At 36.8% G+C, this 15,017-nt stretch overlaps 1 protein-coding gene across 1 annotated transcript in view; it reads right to left on the bottom strand.

The window, feature by feature from the left end:
* Window positions 1-15,017, bottom strand: part of LOC123532722 (dynein axonemal heavy chain 8-like) — a 330,542-nt gene that overhangs the window by 151,618 nt on the left and 163,907 nt on the right. The window contains exons 34-40 of the mRNA XM_053518182.1: window positions 13,870-14,023; window positions 11,933-12,096; window positions 9,069-9,171; window positions 7,686-7,790; window positions 4,606-4,767; window positions 2,899-3,123; window positions 1,462-1,634 (exon numbers count right to left, since the gene is read on the bottom strand). Of these exons, the coding sequence (XP_053374157.1) occupies window positions 1,462-1,634; window positions 2,899-3,123; window positions 4,606-4,767; window positions 7,686-7,790; window positions 9,069-9,171; window positions 11,933-12,096; window positions 13,870-14,023 (1,086 nt within the window). The remainder of the gene's footprint in view (window positions 1-1,461; window positions 1,635-2,898; window positions 3,124-4,605; window positions 4,768-7,685; window positions 7,791-9,068; window positions 9,172-11,932; window positions 12,097-13,869; window positions 14,024-15,017) is intronic.

Below are 15,017 nucleotides of genomic sequence, written 5' to 3'. Positions count from 1 at the left end.
CTACTCCGCAATGCTACATACCAAGTATCAAAGGCCTAGGCCTTGAACTTTCAGACAGGAAGATTTTTAAAGTTTTTCCTATATAAGTCTATGTTAAACTTGGGACCCCCAGGGTGGAACCTCTTTTCATCCCAGGGTAATAATTTGAACAATCATGGTAGAGTACCACCAGGCAATGCTACATACCAAATATCAAAGGCTTAAGTCTTGTGGTTTCAGACAATAAGATTTTTCCTATTGAAGTCTATGTAAAATTTGGGATCCCCAGGGGTAGAGCCTCTCTTCACTCAAAGGGCATAATTTGAACAACCTTGGTAGAGGACCACTAGTTGATGTTACATGCCAAATATCAAAGCCCTAGGCCCTGTGATTTTGGACAAAAAGATTTTCAAAGTTTTTCCCTATATAAGTCTATATAAATCATTTGACCCTCAGGGTGGGGCCATATTTGACCCTGGGGATAATTCAAACAATTTTGGCAGAGGATCACTAGATGATGCTACATACCAAATATAAAAGCCCTAGGACCTGTGGTTTCGGACAAGAAGATTTTCAAATTTTCCCTATATGTCTATGTAAAACTTGGGACCCCTGGGGCGGGGCCTCTTTTGACCCCAGGGGCATAATTTCAACAATTTTTAGCTGATGTCACTCGCCAAATATCAAGACTCTACGCCTTGTGGTTTTGGACAATCATTTCTTTTAAGTTTTTCCTATGGCAACCAGAGTTCTGCGAGGAATTCAATTCTTTGAACAATTTTGAAAGAAGGCCACCCAAGGATCATTCCTGTGATATTTGGTGTAAATCTGCCCAATAGTTTTCAAGGAGAAGATTTTTTTAGACTAGAAATTTGTCACAGACACGGATGCCCCTGCAACATGAGAAAGGTCACAGGCATGGTACGGCTCACAAACTAAAACAAGGACCCTTGGACCAATTTATTTAAAAAAAATATATTGTAGGAAAACCCGAAAATTTAGTAATCTGTATATGTAGTGAAAATTGGCTAAGTTGAACCAAGGACTGTGACCTTAACCTTTGAGGTAGTGAATTGTTTTTGCGCAAGACACCGTCTATCCATGCTCAACATTTGTGTCAAATTATTTTGAAATCGGACCATGCATGTCAAAGTTATGGATCAGACATGAAGATCACATTATCAGTATATATGTTGTGAAAATTGGCCAAGTTCAACCAAGGACTGTGACCTCGACTTTTGAGCTAGTGAAATGGTTATTGCACATGACACATCCTCTATCCATGCTTATCATTGTGTCAAATTATGAAATCGGACTATGCATGTCAAAAGTATGGCCTGGACATGAAGACCACTTATGTAGTGAAAATTGGCTAAGTTCAACCAAGGACTGTGACCTTGACCTTTGAGCTAGTGAAATGGTTGTTGTGCATGACATATTGTCTATCTATGCTTATCATTTAATCATAAAATACAGACTAACCTGTCAGTTAGTGGTGTGATTACCAGTCTATCTGTACAACCAAGGAATTCATTCTGGTAAATGAAGTCTACATCAGTTATCTGTACTATACATAAGTCAGTGTCTTCCTTGAAGTAGAACCTTGCCTGTTTCAACCACTCAAAGTCAGTTGGGGATTTGATGTGCATTCTTGTCTAAAAAGTCAGTTACAGACAAATATCAGATAATCTTTCCTTCCAAGCAAGACAGTTGTTTTGTTGGGTTTAACTTCACACCGATATAATTAAAGGTCATATGGCAACTTTCCAGCTTTGGTGGTGGAGGAAGATGCTAGGTGCCCCTCTGTGCATTATTTCATTATAGGCATGATCCTGGGTAGAACCACTGACAATCCGTAAGCCAGCTGGAAGGCTTCCTCACATGAAGAATTCAATGCCCCAATGAGGCTCAAACCCACATTGGTGAAGGGCAAGTGATATTAAGTCTGCGACCAGCAGGATTTTCCCATGTTTTTGCCGGAGCTAGAAAAATTCGTATCACACCCTGGGGTGTAAGATGCCTGACATGCTGCAATTTATGAATGAATGCGTATATTCATACACTTCTATACAAGGTTCATACAAACACTGCAAAAATTCAAACACTATTTAAGCACATGCCAACCGTAAGCCAGGACTAGTCACAAAAGATAAATCACTGTTGGTGTGTTTGGAGGAGGGCAAACGGCGAAATTCTCGGTGGGTTCTGCCTTTGATTCTTTCTGTGGGAAGAAGTTTTTTATGGTAAATGTGTTTGACTCGGCAGAACATGCAGAATTTCTCATGTGCTAACTACTTTCTGAATGAGACGTCATTCTCCCCCATACTGGCAACGTTTATTATCTTATCACATAAATGGCAACAGCCTTTGTTTATCATCCAAATTTTACACCCACGGATAGGCAATAAGCCACTTTTTGTTGAACATGCATTTTCCAGTTGTCACCATTGGTAAGGGTAAGGGAAATCACTCATACTGAATTGAACTCACTTCTACCTAATTAATATTCAACCCAATTTGAAATGAGTGGTTTTGGGAATTATCAGTCCTTTTTTAATATCAAATTCAAATTATTCATCTTTAACTCATTTTTAAGCAAGTTTGGAGACAAATTTAAGCACTTTTTAAGTAGTTTTTAAGACAGCAACAGAAATGAAGGACTTTTAAGCACTATTTTTCATTTTTAAGCACTTTTTAAGACAGGACCTCAAATTCAAGCACTTTTTAAAACTGTACGAACCTGCTATAAAAAACAGTGCTCAAAAGACAGACATTTGAAAGATTCTTATAAGCTTTTTTTTCAAAATATATTCAAACAGAATATAAGAATCTTTCACTGATAAAAGGTGCGGAAAACTAAAATTATTTGAAATTCATGCAGGCAATTTTATCATAAAACTAAGAGATAAATATACACACCAAATCATCAAAAATATCTCTTTGATGTACATGAATTGTGACAAGTGTCTCAAATTTTACTCTCTCAACTTTGGTGAGATCATGAGTAGTCTGGTCAATCAATCTGTTCAGCATATCAAGGAATCTCTGGTTAGTTGTAGGCATAATCTTTTTGTCAGACCTTGCTAAGGTAAGGGCCTCTTCTGCATCTCGTGTCCAGATCATCTGTATACCAAGCAAGCCAACCTAGTATTTAAGAACAACAAATTAATAGTGAAGATTCCAAAGATACTAAAGGAAAACAATTTGGGACATATTCAAAGTGAACTAGAGCTATCACTGAAGGTGATGAATGTACCCCCCGCACACACTGACACAGTACATTGCAATTTGATGCACACAAGGCTGCATAATTATGTGGACTGTATGTATAAAGACTCTATGTATATAGTATAGTAACAAAAAACAAAGTCCCATAACTCTGCAGAATATTTATCTAAAAGAACGTAACATGCACCATGCACAAGTAGGGTTGGTACTGATCACTTGTGTGAAGTTTCATTAAATTGTGTGCCAGGGTTTGGGAGATTTGGCACACAAAAGACTGCATATGCAGACTGTATGTATATAGTATATTAACAAAAACAAAGTCCCATAACTGTGCAGAATTTATTTCTGAAAGAACGTAATGTGCACCATGCACAACTATGGTTAATACTGATCAACTGATCAGTTGTTTTAAGTTTCATTAAATTCTGTCCATGGGTTCAGGAGATTAGGCGCTCACAAGATTGCATATGCAGACTTTGTGTATATAGTATGGTAACAAAAATCAAAGTCCTGTAACTCTGCAAATTTTTTTTCTGAAAGAACCTAACATGCACCATGCACAACTACTGTTGTTACTGATCACTTGTGTGAAGTTTCATTCAACTGTGTCAAGGGGATGAGGAGAGTTGATGCGCACAAGATTGTGTCTATGTATACAGTATGGTAACAAAAATCAAAGTCCCTTAACTCTGCAATTTTTTTTTTCTGAAAGAACGTAACATGCACCATGCACAACTACTGTTGTTACTGATGACTTGTGTGAAGTTTCATTAAATTGTGTCAAGGGGATGAGGCGAGTTGGTGCGCACAAGATAATGTCTACGGACAGACAGACAGACAAACCTGAAACCAGTATACACGCCCCCCCTTACAACTCTGTCGGCGGGTACAAAAAGGTCATATTTTAGTCAAAACTGTGATCTGGCCCCGTGTTCACAAAACGTTTTCAGTCTCAGCTGAGTTTGATAATGAAACTTAAATCGTCATTTATATCAAAAGAGTATGTTTAAAACTTAATTTTATGCTCAACATTATTTTCAAGTGGCTCTTCAGTATTGATGGTCTGTCTCAGATTAAATTTAACCTTGAAGTTTTAGTAAAACTGAAAACATATACACCCCCACCAAATACACTTCGACGGTACAAAAGAATTTTTAGTCAACACGGGTCTGATCTGATGAGACCTCATATTAAAGTCAGCTTGTCTTCTGATCCTAATGGGATGTAGCAACATTGCCAGGTCAGACAAACTTTTCTGATTCTAGAAAAAGTTTAAGAAAAATGCCATTTACCAGACATTATGTAAAATATTTCAAACTTTTCATTTTTAGTCTTGCATGAGTATCATCTATATCATGATTTACCCTATATTCTTTTTCTTACAATGAATTTAAATACCTGAGCTGGAAAGTTGTTCAGAAATCCTAGAAGCTCAAATTCAGGTGTAAAAATGGTTCTAAAGGCATCTCTAATGACCCCATGTAGTGACTTCATTTGCTCTTTCAGAAGTTCTCCAAGCCACAATTCTACATTACCCTTGGCAATCACTGGAGTTTCCAGCTGAAATGTACGAACATTAATACAAATATGCATCAAGCACATAAAATAGTACAACAGCACATGAAACAGATGTCAAAAGGGCAAGATACTTTCTTTCTGAATTTAATACCATGACAACAGGTATTAGAATTTGTAACATCTTTGTACTACAAATAGCATTTTGATTTAGACTATCAATTGACAGGACATTTAAGCAGCCATTCATTTTTAAAAATTTAGTAGCAATCCATAGTATACGATACAAGCACTTGCTGAGAATATGTTGAAGCATTCTATTTTAATGAAAACTTTTCAAATTGATAAAAAATGAGGTACATGATGTCCAGAATCGCTCCAGCGTCTTCCACCCTTGACACAAAGCATTTTGAAGTATGAACATGTAGTTTCATGTTTGTATATTATTTGTTAAATAAGTGATTAGTTTTGAACTTGACCTAGTATGTATCAATTATAAAAATCATGACCAATTTTCATGAACAACTCATTGAAAAATGAGCCTTAAGAAGGTAACAAGGTTTTTCTGTTTTTGACTATGACCAGTAATTCGAAGTACGTACCTGTTTTGAACTTCCTACATTCATCAATTAAAATCTCACAATTTATGAGCTCATGAAAAATATGCCTCTAAGCGGTCAAAGTTTTCTATTTTTATACCATACTAACCTATTTTGACCGAATGACGTTTCGAAACTGAACTATATATATCAAGGTGAACATTTCAATCAATTTTCAGAAGATCCATTGAAAAATATGCGCTCTAGAGAGGTCAAAACAGATTTTTAATTCATTTTTAGACATACTACCTAGTTTTTTACGCACTGACCCAGTATCAAACTTGACAATTATATCATCAAGATGACTTATGACCAATCTTTCATACAGAATCCCATGAAAATATGCCTTAGATGTCACACGTTTTTTGTAAATTAAAGAATCCTTATGACTAGTTTTTTTAAGGCACGTGACCAGTGCTTTCAAACTACCTAGATATCCATCACAGTTGAATTTATTACATGATTTCATGAAGATCATTCAACAAGTATGACACCTCTAACGAGGGCACAGTATCTATCCATTTTAGGACCTATGACTATGTTTTGAACCGCAGTTGACACAGTTCGAACTGACACTAATTAATCACAACAAAATATAAATCATTCGACCAATTTTAAACATAAGACCGTAGAAAAACCTAAGGCCTAATAGAGAGGTGTCTAAGAGGTTTTTCATATTATTGACCTACTGACCTAGTTTTTGACCGCACGTGACCCACTTTCGAACTTGACCTAGATATCATCAAGATGAACATTCTGACCAACTTTCATACAGATCCCATGAAAAATATGGACTCTAAAGAGGTCACAAGGTTTTTCTATTATTTGACCTACTGACCTAGTTTTTTAAGGCACGTGACCCAGTTTCGAACTTGACCTAGATATCATCAAGATGAACATTCTGACCAATGTTCATGAAGATCTCATGAAATATATGCCTCTAGAGAGGTCACAAGGTTTTTCTATTTTTAGACCTACTGACCTAGTTTTTGACCGCACGTGACCCAGTTTCGAACTTGACCTAGATATCATCAAGATGAACACTCAGACTAATTTTCATACAGATCCCATGAAAAATATGGCCTTTAGAGAGGTCACAAGGTTTTTCTATTATTTGACCTACTGACCTAGTTTTTGATGGCACGTGTCCCAGTTTCAAACTTGACCTAGATATCATCAAGGTGAACGTTCTTACCAATTTTCATGAAGATCTTGTGAAATATATGGCCTCTAGAGAGGTCACAAGGTTTTTCTATTTTTAGACCTACTGACCTAGTTTTTGACAGCACGTGACCCAGTTTCAAACTTGACCTAGATATCATCAAGGTGAACATTCTGACTAATTTTCATGAAGATCTTGTGAAATATATGGCCTCTAGAAAGTCACAAGGTTTTTCTATTTTTAGACCTACTGACCTAGTTTTTGATGGCACGTGACCCAGTTTCGAACTTGACCTAGATATCATCAAAATGAACATTCTGACCAACTTTCATAAAGATCCCATGAAAAATGTGACCTCTAGAGTGGTCACAAGCAAAAGTTTACGGACGCACGCACGCACTGACGCACGGACGGACGACGGACACCACACGATCACAAAAGCTCACCTTGTCACTTTGTGACAGGTGAGCTAAAAATACAGGATTACAGTGCTATTTTAAAGTACTTCTTACCAAAAATTCCATTTACCCAGAGGTCAAAAGTTAGCATGTCTCAGCTTCCTGGGTGTCAAAACATGCAAAATGGCATCATAAAATGAATGAAAAGAATGTAAACTAGTGGTAGTTTCATGGCTTTGTAAATATTTTATGTTAGATTTAAAAATAATCGTCATATTTGTTTTTTCCATATTATGATATCAAATTTATGGACATACAGACACATGCCCAAGTTGATTAACAAGAACTCATGTGTAAAACTGACACAACAAATGTAAAGCAGGGCTTTTCATCCTTACATAACAGAGGCCTATAAAAGGCCTCTTCACAATCCAAAAATATACTATTTTTTCCCAACTGTGGCAGAGATATTTCCCAAATCATGCAACAGCTGGTTAAGATTTTATTTACGTTTTAGTATTTCCAGAGGAAGCGTTTGTCTGGTATCGATTTTTTGTCACACAATAGCCTAACAGCCCACAGAACCAGTTGTGACACATTGCCAGTCTAATACATTATCTTCCATGTCCTGGATTTTAATCCAAGTTTCATTGGAGATAAATTTGCTTTGTCTTTCGATGTTTACTTCCGGTTGATAATTTTTCCCAAATTGAACAATTATCGCGCATAAATTTCCCAATTTGAAAGGCCAAGGCCTCTTCCCAATTTCCTGATGAAAAGCCCTGTAAAGAAAAGAGAATATACCATAATTTTCTCGCGTTCCTTTGAGATAACTGACAGAATCCTGTCATAGTCTTTTTCATGGAATTCCACTTCATTCACATTCTCAAAAACTCCCAATAGGTGAGCCTGTAGTAAAAATATGTCATATGCTTCATTATATTCTTACATTATCACTTATACCATATAAAACCATATTCTTATCCTGTAAAATGAGTACTTACAACTCCAAGCATTATATATTATAAATTTTACTCAAAATTGTTCAAGAACTATTAGATGAGCCAATATACTAGCTCCTAGACTATGATATATAATTACAATTTTTTTTAATTTTCATTTTTAATATTGTAAATATAGCCAGTCTATATCCTATGTCCAGTATCATAATATACAATTATTATCATTACAATATATGATAATATTACAATCAGTTCTCTGAGAAAATCTCTAAAATAGATTAGCATTTGTCACTTTTTTGTACAATTAAAGAAAAATTCCAAAATTTTGTGACAACTTCTTTATTAATCAGTCTAGTGGCTTGTCTAACTAACCCACAACTGATATCACATTACAGTCTTCAATTTTGTAATTCACACCTGACTCAATTGGGAAACTTTACACACAAAGAAGAACACCAATATCTGATACTGAGCGAGCTGGGTAATACAGAAATACTATGCCACTGTGTATAATGGGCAGATATATGTAAATATATAAAGCAGCACATCAATTGCACTGACGTAGAGACAAAATTAATGCAACAAAACAAAAGTAATAAAAATTTCTTTAGTTCTGGCCATTAAATTAAACATTCAAAGAAAGCTGTTAGACTGCACAAACCTAAGAAAGCCTGCAAAATAGAGAGGTGGAATTCCGACATCTCTAAGATGGTGCAAAAGATACAAACTGCTGACCTTGATTTCACCCAGGTGTATTACAACAACAAGACAAACTAGAGATGCTTTTCAGAAAAGCGCATGTCTCCCACAACTGCCTAATCATCCTAATAGTAAGTCAGTCTTTATATACTGTTTACTAAGAGCACATGTACATGTGCTTTTTTGACACCAAAAGGACCCCTATACTACTTTTAAAAGTAGTATAGGTGCCGGTTTGAGGGCAAAAACGCGCAAGAAAATCAGAGTGATTTTTTGGTAATTCAAGAGCCATAATTCTGAAGCGCCTGGGCCAATTTGGCTAGTTATCGAACTTGGCTGAGCATTTATTGGCAAACACATTTTGTTCAAGTTTGGTGAAGATCTGATGAGAAATGTTTGACTTTAGAGTGCAGACAAGCTTTGTGACAGACACACAGACAGACAGACACACACAGACTGGAGTAAATCAATATGTTTCCCACACCACTGTGTGGTTGGAGACATAATTTCCAGGATTGTAATTTACCTGTATTGTGTGGGAGTCACTAGCTTGACCAAGTATTTCCAACAAGGCAGGATCAGAGATGAAGAAAAATCTTGGGAAGACCAGTCTCTTCTTTTCCAAGTACCTGCAAGTGAGAACATTAATAATCCAAAACTGTTGTTTGAACTGTTCATTACCCTAAAGACTTGCATAAGAATGGTCAAATATTTTGAAAAAGTAGGAATCATCTGTAAATATTTACTAAACATAAGAAATTATCTTCCCAATGTAGCAGGGTTGAAATTTAGTAGCTTGTAACCTAAAATGTCAATAATATGATTTACAGATTTCACGCTACACCAGATTTGACCATGTTATTTTTTACAGCGTAAGCATACAGCATTTACTAGTACTGTAGAGGTTAAAGGTTAAAATTATCTACAAAACAAGTAGTGATTGGTTGTTTAGGGTTCAGCATAGTAATTTTCACTAATGTAGCGGGAGTTTAATTGATCAGCTGACTGTACGATTGCTAGTGAAAGGGGCAGGACTGTTTTCTGTAGGGAGCCCTGTTGTTCCATCCTGGGGCCTTAGACTAACTTAGAGATGTTGTGCAGCATTTAGAAGTACATGTATGTATCTGTTATTTTAGAATGTATTGCTTTGTCAGTTTCCTGTAATTATTGCTGTTTTACGGTTTTTATGTTCAGTATTCGAGTTGTCATTGGTTTCCGCGTTCGGGTTTGGAGTCCATATTCTGTCACTCGGTTTGCACTGCCGCTCTCTCTGCATCTAATTACTCTAATGTCTATAATGGTGGTTGGCCCTCTGTGTTTCAGGTCTTACTAACCAGCACAGTACCGCCATGAATGAGTAAGCCAGTGTCGTAAAGTGGAGACATTCATCTCTTAGATGAAGGTAAACAATTATATCAATTGAAAAGTTGTTATTGTAAAAACTATTGTATTTTTGATTAGTCATTCATGTAAAAGGCATTTGAGCAGCACTGGTGAACCCGGTGTAATGGTCAGTTTTTTCCCCAGTCAGTTTTTCCCCGAGGAAAAAAATGACTAGTTAGTTTCTTCCCCGGGGGAAAGAATTGACTAGTCAGTTCCCCCCCCCAGTCAATTTTTTCCCCCCAATCGCAACTGGTTACTCTTGATCATTCTTATGGGGGAAAAAACTAACTAGTCAATTCTTCCCCCCCCCCACCCCTCCCCCCTCATCAATTTTCCTGGCTAGTCAGTTATTTTCCCTGTTAGTGAATTGAAACTGGTTATTCTTGGTTATACTTATGCCTGTTTTTCATTTCCGATAGTTGGTTTTCATTTCTGATAGTCGGTTTTCATTTAAATTGCATATGAAATAAGAAATATGTTTCATATTTTGTGTAAATCAAAGAAATGTTTTTAAATGAACGTATTTTAATTTCTGTTGTACTTTTTTATTTGCATTTTTCCTGTTTCAATTTCTTCTAAGGTAAGGAAATTACTGTTACGTAGCCAGTACTTGACCAGTAAGGTGGGGGAAGTAAATTGACCAGTCAGTTCTTTTCCCCCCTAGCCTGTACTTCCTCTGTGAGGTGGGGGAAGAAATTGACTGGTCAGTTCTTTCCCCCCTAGCCAGTACTTGACCTGTCGGGTGGGGAAATGAATTTGACCAGTCAGTTCTTCCCCCACCTGACAGGTCAAGTACTGGCTTGGGGGAAAGAACTGACCTGTCAATTTCTTCCCCCACCTGACAGTTCAAGTATAATGCTAGGGGAGAAAGAACTGACCAGTCAATTTTCCCCCCACCTGATAGGTCAAGTATATGCTAGGGGGGAAAGAACTGACTGGTCAATTTCTTCCCCCACCTAACAGAGCAAGTACTAGCTAGGGGGGAAAGAACTGACTGGTCAATTTCTTCTCCCCATTCGACAGGTCAAGTACTGGCTGGGGGGAAAAAACTGACAGGCCGATTTCTTCCCCCACCTGACAGGTCAAGTACTGGCTTGGGGGAAAGAACTGCCTAGCCAATTTCTTCCCCCACCTGACAGTTCAAGTATAATGCTAGGGGGAGAAAGAACTGACCAGTCAATTTTCCCCCCACCTGATAGGTCAAGTATATGCTAGGGGGAAAGAACTGACTAGTCAATTTCTTCCCCCACCTGATAGGTCAAGTATATGCAAGGGGGGAAAGAACTGACTGGTCAATTTCTTCTCCCCACCCGACAGGTCAAGTACTGGTTAGGGGGGAAAGAACTGACCATTCAATTTCTTCCCCCACCTGATAGGTCAAGTATATGAAGTGGGGGGGGGGGGGAAGAACTGACTAGTCAATTTCTTCCCCCACCTGATAGGTCAAGTATATGCAAGGGGGGAAAGAACATACTTTATTATGTAAATAGTTGTGATATTGTTATTCAGTGAACCAGTACAATGTCCATACTACACAGTAAATGTATGTTGTACATGTACACATCATGAACTTTGTTTGAAATGAGTTGTTGGTCATTATCAGAAGAGCTGGATTCAATATTGTCCATTCTGGTCGACAGAGACATAATAAATGTATTAATGATATTGATATTTATAGGTATTGTTCTGACTCATTTCTAGCCAGTAGTTTACTTACATGTTTCAGGTCAAGATCTCATGTTTATGAGATTGTGCATTTACCAGTTTACTAGATTACACCTTTAAGGAGTTACTGGTTCACTAATCTACATTACCATTTAGAGACTGATGAAAGGATGTAAAGAAGTAGCTAAATAAATAAAGTAACTTTAAATTTGTAACAGTGTTGTGGTTACAAAGGAAAAAGAAGTCACTTGAAAGCCTATTTAGCTGCAAATAGTATATTTTGAAATAACATTTACAACAAGAGTGATTATTCATTTTGTTAGACACTATCTAAGTACATACCCTGTGAGGGATTTTTGGCACACTTCTAACTGTTCCAGAAGATGAGGCAACAACTGCCCCATGGTTTCATCAGCTACACAGCATTGCACAACATTGGGCATCTCATGAGCTCTCACCATAATCTTAACCCATGACTTGTCGATGTTCTGAAATCTCTTTGCTTCCTGCAAACAGTCAACAGTTAACCAAATGCATTAAATTTCAATTTCGTTTTTTGTTATCCGCCAATTTTAAATTGTAACCAGGGTTCATACAGATCTTGGATACAAGAATTCCATGACTTTTCCATGACATTGCCTGGTTTTCCATGATGCAATCCAAACATACGACAGTGATTGTTTTTGCCCTTTTGGGAAAAGGTCCAGTACCGGATAAATTGGGAAAAATAGCGGGGTTTTTACTCAGATTGGGAATTTTTATAGTTAATTAATAACATCATTTAGAATGCTTCTTCCTTTAATTCCATGTAAATATCATCAAACAAACTGTCTGAATGGTTAAATCATGGTGAATGTCAATGTAACTAAGTTTTCCTCCTGCAATGATCAAAATGCAAACTTAATTTGGTCATTTGGGGAATTTTTGGATGATAATTGGGAAAAAAGATTGCATTTTTCAATTGGGAAAAGGTCCTTTTAGGGGTACTTTATAAAGAAGGAAAAAAATCGCTGTACGAAACTCGAAATAAATGCAATGATACACTCATTTTATTGGCACACAAAGAGCAATCTTGCAATCAGGGAACATTTTTTGGAAAAGTTTATCACTGTCAGCAGAAGATTTGTATGATTGATGTGATGTTATTAGTTTCAGTGTCCATAATATTTCAGCCCTTGTTACATCCTCCTTAGACACAAAGGAGTCTATCCCACTGGCACTTTGTCTTGGACATTGTTCTTGAGTGGGTGGGGGAATACACATATCAGACACGACAGTTTCCTCGCGTTTTGTTTCCACAGGTTTGAAAAAAAGATTTTAATGTGCCACATGCTTTTGTCGTTTTATCACGGAGTTCAATGCTTGCAACGTGTTTTCCACCTTTCATGTGCGATTTTATTGCAGTTTCGCCCATATTTGACAGATCGATAAGTTTTTCACAGACGGTGCATAAGGCTTTCCTGTTATCCGACTTGAAAGGCTTTAACCATGCTTTGTACTGTTCATTCCTTTCCCAGTTAGTGTTGTATCGGCAACTTCTTTTCTGACTCATATTTTACTATTTTTAACTATTTCACGCTTAGTTTCGTTTTTAAATGTACAACGAAAATAAACCGGAAAGGTGCAATAGTAAACTTAACGGTCATTTCGTACCCAACCAGATTCGACCCCAATATTGACGTAAATTACTGATTGTTCGATTATGCGTTTAAATCTGGACTTTTCTGATATTAAATTAAAACAGATGTCATCGTTTTATGCACATACAGACTTATTCCAGATCACTTTCCTACTTTCCATGATGATATTTTAATTTTCCATGACATTTCCATGACAAAAGGCAAAAATTCAATTTTCCCTGACTTTTCCAGACAAATCTCATTTTCCATGACTTTTCCAGACCTGTGCGAACCCTGGTAACACAAGGCAGTGGTGGAGATTCATCTTGTATCAGAAAACATGAAACATGTAGTGGAAAATGGAACTTTCACATTTTTTGCATACATATTTCAATTCTCCATCACTTACCGCATTCTATCTGTCAATGTTAATCACTTTTCCCGAACCAACAAAGAGTAAATCTACCCTAAACTTTGTTGTTACTACAGCTATATTAAATCTGTTCTTCCAAGTATCATTGCAATTTTGGATAATGCAGTTGATAAATTATATAAATAGCTCGACATTTTCTTTTTTCGGTCTAAGAAAAAAACTGATGTACCCTGCCCTTTAATATTTCAAGGGAATATAAAGTAATTTGCATAAACAGTGGTGCAAACCTGTGGTAATTGTTTTGCAATGTCTCCACCAACAAACACAGCTTCCAAATACACCCAAAGATTCTGCACAATCATCCAGTTTTCAAGTATATCTGTAGTGTTTGACAATTTGCCAACCCATTCTTGGATTTTCTTTTTGAAGGGGGCATTGTACCTGTAAATTATAACATTTTCTTATTTGTTTACTCAAATACAAAAAACTTCCATTCAAACTTAAAAAAAATCTGTGTATTTCAGCTATGAAAGATATAAACAATAAACTTCCAATTCAATTTATTTTACACAATACTGATTTCTTCAACATATGTTTACATAACAAGAGGACCATGATGGTCCTGAATCGCTCACCTCTTCCCACATGACCCAGTTTTGAGTATGACGTTTTTTCTATTTTCTGACATAGTGACCTAGTTTCTGAGCTCATATGACCCAGTTTTGAACTTGACCTAGATATCAAGATAAAAATTCTGACCAATTTTCATGAAGATCCATTGAAAAATATGGTTTCTAGAGAAGTCACAAGGTTATTCTATTATTTGACCTATTGACCTAGTTTTCAAAGGTACATGACCCTGTTTTAAACTTTACCTAGATATCCTCAAGGTGAACATTCTCACTAATTTTCATGAAGATCTCATGAAAAATATGGCCTCTAGAGAGGTCACAAGGTTTTTAGCTCACCTGTCACAAAGTGACAAGGTGAGCTTTTGTGATCGCGCGGTGTCTGTCGTCCGTCGTCTGTGCGTCCGTCCGTGCGTAAACTTTTCCTTGTGACATCTCTAGAGGTCACATTTTTTGTGGGATCTTTATGAAAGTTGGTCAGAATGTTCATCTTGATGATATCTAGGTCAAGTTCGAAACTGGGTCACGTGCCTTCAAAAACTAGGTCAGTAGGTCTAAAAATAGAAAAACCTTGTGACCTCTCTAGAGGCCATATATTTCAAAAGATCTTCATGAAAATTGGTCAGAATGTTCACCTTGATGATATCTAGGTCAAGTTCGAAACTGGGTTACGTGCGATCAAAAACTAGGTCAGTAGGTCTAAAAATAGAAAAACCTTGTGACCTCTCTAGAGGCCATATTTTTCATGAGATCTTCATGATTATTGGTCAGAATGTTCAGCTTGATGATATCTAGGTCAAGTTCGA

Source organism: Mercenaria mercenaria, chromosome 11 (genome assembly GCF_021730395.1).
Source record: "Mercenaria mercenaria strain notata chromosome 11, MADL_Memer_1, whole genome shotgun sequence".
In the NCBI taxonomy this organism is placed as follows: Eukaryota; Metazoa; Mollusca; class Bivalvia; order Venerida; family Veneridae; genus Mercenaria; species Mercenaria mercenaria.
The sequence above is the reverse complement of the archived record's forward strand: the minus strand, read 5'-3'. Positions and strand labels throughout refer to the sequence as shown.